Genomic DNA, 10,305 nt, shown 5'->3' with positions numbered 1-10,305 from the left:
TGATGAACTAGAAGCTTCATTGGGGATTTTAAAACTAGGGGGTCCCCATTTTCTGTGTGAAAATGAGGCATGTATTGTGAACCACAACAGATAGGAAGATGGATATCTGGTTCAAGAAGCTGACTTGCTGCCCCTACCCTACTATTTGTCTAGTTTTGATAAGGTAAGGGTAGGTGTAAGTGTAGGTACAAGAATAATCAAACCCTTAGAGAGGTATAATATGTTGCAAATATGTGGAAAATGCAATGTGACTACATATTTGATGTGCTGATATAGTAATCCAATGCTTAGATATGAAATCATGCTTTGCGTGCTTTTAAGTTGAGGGCATTTTGTGTGATACATGATCACATATTAATTTTTAATTATTTTATAATGATCGAGGAATGTTCTTATATGCATACTCACAAATGTTCAATTTGAATTTTTTAATTCATATACTAAGAAAACAATGTATAATTATTTTTAAATAGATTGTAAATTTACGAATTTTGAAAATAATAGATTAAATTATCTTTTTATCAAATCTAACCTAACAAACAACTTCAACCTAAACTAAATTAATTTATGATATTTTATTATCAAATATATCATTTAAAATATAAAAATAATCGAGAGCCATAAAAAGCTAAATCTTAGCAAACAGGAATTTCATGTTTCTAAACTCTCCATTTATCTCTTACCATTTCCAACAATGTGGAAAAAGTTAGACAACACACTTGCAACTAAAGTCAACATTGAACAACTCTGTTTCTAGGTCATCTTTATGCCTATATCAGACAGACCACTGTTCATTATTTTAGCAGAAACCCATCAAAAGAAGCGGAGAATGTTGGGAGCATGGAAATGGTATCAAAATCAGTTATCGAGGAATCCAGTGCGAACTCAAGTAATAAGTTCAGGAGTCTTATGGGCAACTGGAGATGTTGCTGCTCAATACGTCAGCTTTTCAACCAAGAAACGCCTCCATCTTTCAGAGGTACGTCTTGACCGAATGATTCTGCATTTCTATATTCGTTTCATGTTTTGTGACGTTTTACTGTTAGATTCTTGAGAGAAAAAGGTCAGAAAAGAAAAAGGAAGAAACATTTGCCCTGCACTCAAGGAAACATAACTGTAAAAATGCACCTCCTTTTAGATGGTTGTTCTTTGTTTCATGATCACTTACTTTCTGAAAGTCCCCGTTTGAGCAGTAAATGTAGGAGAATTTTTTCATGGAAACTGTTAAAGTATGTAGCTTCGGTCAGACAAACACTGTGAATAACAAATCTGAATTGTATGCATATATACGTATCAATATGACTTACATATTGATATGTATATATACATATTGTCAATACATAAGTTCAATGCTATTCTGATATTGTTTTCTAAATACAACTGATGCACTCATATATATATATTTCATTGATAAAAGTTCACATGTTCATATGATTATCGGTTTGACTGTAAATGTCAATTATCAAGTATTATTATTTGGCATCATCGTTCATGCAAGTAATTTGTGTGAGCTATACACAATAATGAATTGGTGTAATGTTAACCAATCTGCATTAGCAATTGTTATTGTTAACTAATCTATGTTAAGATATAAGGATGAATGGTCATGACCATTCACCCACGTACCCTATCATAGATTATTTATATCCAGTGAATTCATTCTTGCAAGTAACAAAATCAATAAATACAAAGCGAGATCTAGAGAACATTAATAGTTTTGTGATTGAAACATTCCTTATCTTTAGCAGTGCGAATGCATTTACAATGATCTTATGCAACTCAATATGGTATTAGAGCCATGGTGAAGATCATTTGCATTAGGATGGGTTATGTTTAAGGATTGACAATGGCCATGATAGTGTTGAAATGTCTCACTAAATTGGATATAACGAGCAAAACATTAAAGTGATAATGAACCTTCAGAAAATATCAAGTGTGGATTTGCTTGATGAAGTATTCATATTGTAATGAAGTTGAGCGACTAAAATAGAAGGATTAAAGTCAAGTTTAGTGATAACTACAACTCATCCAAGACAAGGCATCGAGACAACTGGTTATGTTGCGATTACTACAAGATATATGGTTGGTGTTAGAGGTATTATCGTTTTCTTTGAAAACCTGAGATAATAACTGTCGGGCTTGAATATATTGGAATAATATTGCCGACAAACACAAGAAGCAAAGTCATTTTGACAATGACCTTGAGCACACCAAATATGGAGCAGGCATTGAAGGCCAGTAGTCATGGTAGAACCAATGCATTTTGAAGTTCAAACAATCATTGACATACGTAGGAGACATCAGTGCCATTATATGAATCTAAAGAGTGAATACGGGATGCAACGTTGAACAAACAAATATGCACAAGGTCAATCGCATATGGACAAGAAGCATTCGAATTGATGTTATTATAGCATCCGTCTAGCACACAAGGAGGAATACAACATTTATGGACGCTATACGAAGTCGGAGAAAACCTTGAAATAAACAGAGATCAGTTTAATCCATGGTCAAATATATTATTAGGAGTTTGGGAAATATGGAAAATTAGTGCACTGAAAGAAAGTAATCTTAATTAAAAATTAATTAATGGAGATGTGAGATCGTTCCGCAAAAGACGTGTTTTTCTTTGTTGAAGAAGTTAATTCAAAGAGTGTGATTAAGGGATGCTAGGAAAATCATTCTTTTGTTTTGAAAAGTCACTTCTTTTAAATATAGGATATAAATAAGGGATGAGTTATTTGTGAAAAAGACATATTTGAACATTCATATTCTTAAGGAGTGATGTGATCACATTAGCATTATTGTTGTCATTGACCCGACAACCACAATCCTTCTTGAGAGACTGAAGGTCCCGTTAGTAGGTATCTGTAAGAGTCTTCCATATAGGCTTGAAGTATCTCATTCAAAAGAAAAGATGACAAACATGGAAGTGGATCCTTTTGATCCAAATTTTGAAATAAAGACAAGTCAAGGGGCTCTTCCCTTAAAGAGGGAGAAGACTGCAATGAAATGTTGTTCAAATATAAAGATTGGTCGTTCAAATGACCTTATGACAGTAGTCCAAGTGGGAGCAACTAGAGGATTTGTGATCAATCGACATCCAAAGAGTTAGGTTATATTGCTTTAGAGGTAGCAAATTGCAATGTAATTTTGCGGTCATATTTCTTCTAAGAGGACGAATCAACATTCAAGGGAGTCTGAAAATCCATCACAGAAAATCTTGGATGGGAAGGTCAAGTGAATGATGCATGTACTTGGACCTTTAGATAGAAGCCACGTTATTATGAATGCTTGGTAGGAACAAGCTTGGGGATATATCCAAAGCTTATTGCATTCACTCCTGTTACTATGAAATCAAACAAGTGTATTTGTGTACAAGAAACTACCGCTATAATGTCATGTTCAGAACTGAGAGAGTTGCTAAGGAGTAGACCATGGAGGTGGTTTCTAGACAAAGTATATTATCACAACATTATAAACGACTGATATTCTCACCAAGTCTCATATCAAGTGAAGTTTGTGCATTTGGAGACTATCTTGGAGTTGGAGTAATGAAGAATGAAGCCCTTGCTAAGGAGTCTTAGCATCAATGGTTTCTTGAAATATACTTTATTGGATTCTTCTCTGCAAGAGAGAAGCTTAACGTGAAACTTTTAGAGTAGATATGGTAAATCCACCATTTGATATTTTGGATGTCATGACAACACCATGTGAGAGAATCCATGGTGATTTCATGTAAACTTTGGATGTCATATGTGTATTGACATGACAGCACCACGTGAGAGAATATGTGGTGACCCTATGTAAAACCTTTTATTGTCATGTGTGTGAATACATGACTCTATGGGCCCCCTATGTACATTACTGAAAGGTGACAATCTCTTTGATAATGTACACTAGTATTCAACATTGTAAGGTAACGACTTTACAATGTCTACTATCATGGCGAATATCATGTTGATTTGATATTCATGGAGATGACTTGATAGTTAATATCCCATGCACTTATTGATAGATATCATGCTGACTTGATATAGTTCGTGTATCAATATGTTCTTTATGAGATAATCATGGTGGATATTATGACATAATATCTATGGATATGCCATGATGAGTTATGGTAGACATCAGGCAACATGATGTCAGTGCACATATCATAACTAGGATATATGAATATCATGCTGACTTGATGTTCTATATACTCCTTGATGTCATGAGTGAGGTGATATTTTAAATATGTCATACTTAGTATCTCTTGAGCATTTTGATGGATATCATGAGATGTGCTACCTATTGCAGATCATTATCTTCTTTATGAGATAATCATCGTGAGATGCCATGATGTGTTATGGTAGACATCACAAGACTTGATGTCAGTGCACATATTATAACTTAGATATACATATAAGAAGAATATCATGTGATTTGATGTTCTTAAGCATATTATATTTTTGATGTCACAAGATAGGTGATATCACTCTTCCAAATAAGGTGAACTTATTGAAGCATATATTTTGTCTTCCCTAGCTAAGAGGGAGTGTTAAGAGTATGTAGCTTCGGTTAGACAAACACTGTGAATAACAAATCTGAATTGTATGCATATATACATATCAATATGACTTACATAAGTCATATTGATATGTATATATACATATTGTCAATACATAAGTTCAATGCTATTCTGATATTGTTTTCTGAATACAACTGATGCACTCATATATATATTTCATTGATAAAAGTTCACATGTTCATATGATTATCAGTTTGACTGTAAATGTCGATTATCAAGTATTATTATTTGGTGTTATCATTCATGCAAGTATTATGTGTGAGTTATACACAATAATGATTGGTGTAATGTCAACCAATCTGCATTAGCAATTGTTAACTAATCTATGTTAAGATATAAGGGTGAATGGTCATGACCATTCACCCACATATCCTATCATAGATTATTTATATCTAGTGAATTCATTCTTGCAAGTATCGAAATTAATAAATACAAAGCAAGATCTAGAGAACATTAACAGTTCTGTGATTGAAACATTCCTTATCTTTAGCAGTGCAAATACATTTACAATGATCCTATGCAAATCAATAGAAACAATTTTTGTTTTGATTGTCAAAGTTTCTTCAGTTAATTCTAAAACTGTTTATTGCATATAGACTTTAACGTGGGTGGTCTGTGTTTCAGTATCTGTTTGTTCCTCGGGGGCAGGCTTTGTTTGAATATCCACTTCTTTCTTTGAACTATATTATTAATTTCTCAAGTTCCCATTTTTGTGAGCCTCTCCTTAATGGTGACAACAGCAGAAATATTACAATATGTAGCCCTGATTAAATGTAGCATATTATAGATTTTGCAAGGGCCTTTAGAATCATTGCCATCGAGTGCAGCATCTTTTATTAGCAAGTTGCTAAATGTTTTCGGACTACATTCCAAATGCCCTAATCCATTTCGGGGTTTAATGTGTTCTTTGAAAATCAAAATTCTAAGGCAAATATAAATGTTGGGCAAGATTGTGATCAGCCTTTTCTGTGATACAGGGTAGATTCCAAGCACATTTTAAAGGATGTCAAAAATCGGCTATGGCTGAATGTACTGCCTAACTGCACGCTGAAACTTCACTAAACCTCTGGAGTTATTGACCACCTTATTGTGGTTGGACTGAAGAGGAAGGATGGGGTAAAACAGGTTGATTGGAAACCAATTTATGCTCATCTGAGTGTTTCCCTTTACCATTACACTTCTACAGTTTTAGTATGTGCTTGTATTTCGTAAGAGAGTTTTTTAAATGTGATTTCAAGGATCAATATTTCTGGGCAAGTTCTTCCTCATGCTTGAGCATTGCCTGTGATCCAAATATCAATTAAAATTTAGATATGTCACATTGCTTAATCATGTGATGTATGCTTCATCTATGGATTAGGGTAATTGTAGAACACACTTACTCAGGCGCCAGGACAGGATAGGGTTATACAAATATTCCCCATGAGCATTGGAGTATTGTCATCACCAAATTCGTTATAGTCATACTTGAGATGTACCATTTAGCATTCATGATCAACCTTATCTTAGTAATTACTCACTAGATAATGATTCCAATTCACTCTGACATTTTAATCCCATCCCCAGAATATTTGATCTACAAATGAGGGTTTCTTTAGCAGATAGGTAAACAATAGTGATGTGTATTTTCTTAACCTAGCATATTTGGACATGCCCATGACCTTTGCCCTCAAATCGAGCAGTTTTATCATCTGCAAGCAAATGAACTGGCAAAGGTTGAGCTCAAATTCATTGCAACTGTTTTTTTTACCAACAATAACAGGAAGAGGCAGCAGGGCACTACAACCAATATTTACTATCCAATGGCCTTGCATTCTCTACTCTTGCTTGGAATCATATTATAAATAAAATCTAAAACATGCGTAGTTATTGTAGAATCTAAATTAATTGAAATGACTGGTTGAAAAATAACTTTGGTGAATGGCACAATAGATGAAAATGAGAGAAAAGATAGGAAAAGTTGTATATTTTCAAAAGCAAGAGAGCAGCGATAGCTGAACTGAACACACATGAAACCTTTTGCATGTTTCTTTAAGTTTTATGTAACATGTACTTCAGCAAAAAGAAACTGATGATGTTAATGTAACTAGATCAGTATTACCAGACTCAGATATGGCAGGCCAATTTTTGAGTTGGTAGAAAATTGGAACAGACTTGATACTAAATGCTATCTGATTTCCAAAAATGATACCTAGTAATGCTACCTAGAGTGCTTATTTAAGGGCCATTGTTATTGGGCATGGACTTGGCAGCCCTTGTTTAGGCCTGCCTGAATTCAGACTCACCAGACTGGCTGAGTATGGGCAATCTTGTCATCCTGATATAAATGAGTTTTTACTGGTGCTTATGAATGGGCTGATCATGCTCATCTTCTTGTGATCTGGTTTGAATGCTTATATACCTCATGCTGCTGCTACCCTCGGGGGTAGTCCAATGAAGGATTGTCCATGAGTTTTGAAGATGAGGTGCCTATTTCATTGGTTATAGGATGACTGTCATGTTCTGTAACTGATGTCTAATTTCTCTGATAGTCCAAGTGAATATACAATTCATTTGAAAGATAACTTTGTTAGTAATCTAGGAGGATAAGGTGCCAACCTTACTCAAATATATCTGAAACTTGTTGTGTCATGTCCCTTTTTTGGAGGTAATTTGATTTAATTAATTAAATTAATTAAGTTGTCCAAAATAATGAATATTTTATGAGGATAACTAATTAATTATTTTAATTAAATAAATAAGTGGTATTAAGTTAATTATTTATAAAGTTATCAAATAAACAAATATTAAAAAGTAACTTTATATTTAATTAATTTAATAAAGTGACTTGAATTATAAAATATTTTATAAAGTCACTTAATAAATAAATTAATGTTCTAGAAGTTTTTGGAGAAAGTGGAGGAAAAAGATTAAATAGGCATCCTGAGCTTCATTCTCACCAGGTAGATTTGTTGTTGTTGATGTTGATGTTTGTTGATATGCATTGTGGAGCCTAGGGTTTCTGCAGTAGTCACAACTGGCTATTGAGAACGAAAACTCTCAATTGGTACGCAATTTTGAGGGTGTGAAATATCACTTGAATTATTGCGGCTGAGAGGAAGATACTTCAGTCTTCTATTTGTGCTACATTGAGAAAAAATATTTGAGTACAAAAAGCAGTCCGAAAAAGCAATCCGAAAAAGCAGTCTGAAAAAAGCAGTCCGAAAAAGCAATCCGGAAAAAGCAATCCGAAAAAGCAAATTCGGAAAAGCAAAGAAAATTATTACAGCCATCTACAATCAGGTTCTTTTGGATATTCCATGCATTTTTTCTTATCATTTAGATGCCTATTAGAAGGTATGGCTGTAGGTGAAAGTTTGCAACAAATTTAAGCATTATTCTTGTGGATGTAAGCCAAGAGTCTTGGCCATTTCATACTAGCATTGTAGTTGACATTTTATGTGCAATAAAGAGGACATAAGTTGCAGGTATGATATAGTTGTAATTGAATATGTGTTTATCATTCATGATCAGCTTATTAGTTTGCATACCAATTGTTTGATAAAATGTCAATTGGCTGTAGGTTCTCTTTTTTGGCATAAATAATGTTATAATTTTGCATACCAAGTGTTTGTGTTAATACCACTTGGCTATAAGTGCATTAACACCATCATAGGTTGCATCCAAAGTGTTTGTCATAATTACTATTTATTGTGACAGCATATTGCAAGTAGTTTTTAGTTATATATATGCATTGAATATTGTCAAAATAAGTTGCACATTCATATTTGGTCATTGTGTAGTCAATTTTGAGTCTTCTTGCAAAAGATTCTCATTGATGCAAATTGAAGAAGAGTCATTAAAGTAAACTGAAATACTATATCAGTCATATGACCTTTGCATGTGAGTTGTTTGACAAAATTTCTTGAGCCTTCAATCAGAAGTTTTCAATCAGATTTGAGCAGGGTGATTACATGTTGTACCTTTTTAAATATCTGAGGACCTTGTTTTGAGCTTGAAGAATCCATGGTGATAGTTAACGCTTCTTCAAAAAGGAAGCTCTTGTCTGCTGGTAGGCATATCCTGGTGGATTTTCTAATATACTTGACCACTTCAGGTTGATTTTCTGAAGCTTTTGCAGAACTCAATTTCATCATTGCTAGAAAACCAAATTACCATATACTTCCTTAGGGGCCCCTGTTCCCAAATGAGCACAATTTTAGTACTGGCATGAGCATCTCTTGGGCACCTATTAAGCTCTTTTATATGCCAGGCCCTGACTGGTTAGATATTGCCGTACTCAGGACCCCAGAAGTACCCAAATGACAAACAAGTCATAATAAAAACAGAGAAAAAATAAAATACAAGAGAAAAACATGAAATGAACACACAGAAATAATTAAGCCTAAACTAAATTATTTCTATTTTGTTTATTATGGTTAATTTTCTATATTTTGAATCAAGATATGGTAATAAATTTTTATATTTCTATGAAAGCCATACCATGGGAAGGCATCCATGGCTTGGGAGTCTGGGACAATCATGTTGATGAGCCTTTCTATTTTGGGATGTAGGGATGAAGTGTTTTCGAGCTGTCCCTGACATACCCACATCATCTCCAAGATGTCCACAGGTTTCCTTCAAGGGCTGTCTGCAAAACTTTTAGGGATGCTGAGATGCATTACAGGCTATTCCTGGAAGGACAGGATACTCAGGCATCCTTCTGCTAGGTCAGGAGATATCTAGGTCTTCCTTGGCTGTCTCAGGGACAGCTGGGTGTTCCCATATGACATCACAGATGGAAAAAAAGAAAAAGAAAATACAGTGGAACTAAAGAATATGCATAGGAAAGTAAGCACTCACACCCATTTACTTCTTCAAACCTTAGACTTCTCATTCTTATTTCATTTCGCCTTCTTTTTCTTGGAGCTGGTGAACCGTAGAAGCCATTAAAAGAAGATTCTGGTGCAGACTCAGAGAGGTAAAGAAAGATAATGCTTTCCTTTTTACAGTTTGATATTTTGGGGTGGGGCGGGGGGCTTAGGTTTTTGCACTTTCAGTCAGGTCTCTGCACTTTCAGCCATATTCAAGATGACTTTTGTGCATGGTCATTACTTCATTTTTAATGATAATGTTTTTTAACATGTTGGTAATAACTACCAGTGGCCTATTTAACTCATATGCATTTTTAAAACATTTTTTAGAATGATTGGGATTATGATGAATGTAATGTACTGTTTTCATCTTTTGGCTTTCGAGGCTCTTCCCCAATTGACAACCATGTAATATGTTATGATTTTTTCTGTTTTGTTTGCTCTGTTTTTTAATAACAAATTAAAATTTTAGTTTAGTAAAATTTTCTTACATTTTTGTTTAGAAAAGATGTTAATAATGATGAGAAAAACCAAATGCGAATAATTCAAATGGGGGTGGCATGGAATGGGAGTGGGACTAGGTTGGTGGATGCTTGGCAGAAGTTGAAACATGAGCAGGAGCTCAAATGAATGCCTCTCATCAATTCTGTAAATTTATATGCAATGAGTTTTTTAACAAATCCTTTCGACTTTATAGTATATTGGGGTCTTATTAGCACATTAATGTTTTATGATTTGGCCCATGGACAAGTAAGAAATTAGAATCAAATGCGATTTACAATTAATGGTTTATGTTTCATTTTGTGTATCATTTACTTCTTTGCATTTTAATTTTTTTAATTTTTGTCTAGCACAATTATCAGGAATGGGGATGGGGAT

The 10,305-nt window shown here is 34.0% G+C and overlaps 1 protein-coding gene across 1 annotated transcript in view; it reads left to right on the top strand.

The window, feature by feature from the left end:
- Positions 1-684: 684 nt before the first annotated feature.
- The window catches only part of LOC149551412 (Peroxisomal membrane 22 kDa (Mpv17/PMP22) family protein), a 29,657-nt gene continuing 20,036 nt past the window's right edge, over positions 685-10,305 (top strand). Inside the window, exon 1 of the mRNA XM_089786925.1 lies at positions 685-979. Coding sequence (XP_089643051.1) covers positions 767-979 — 213 coding nt within the window. The 5' untranslated portion in view covers positions 685-766. The remainder of the gene's footprint in view (positions 980-10,305) is intronic.

The sequence above is a fragment of the Cupressus sempervirens genome, chromosome 6 (genome assembly GCF_028749045.1).
Source record: "Cupressus sempervirens isolate cs-2001-9-10 chromosome 6, ASM2874904v1, whole genome shotgun sequence".
Taxonomy (NCBI): Eukaryota; Viridiplantae; Streptophyta; class Pinopsida; order Cupressales; family Cupressaceae; genus Cupressus; species Cupressus sempervirens.
The sequence above is the reverse complement of the archived record's forward strand: the minus strand, read 5'-3'. Positions and strand labels throughout refer to the sequence as shown.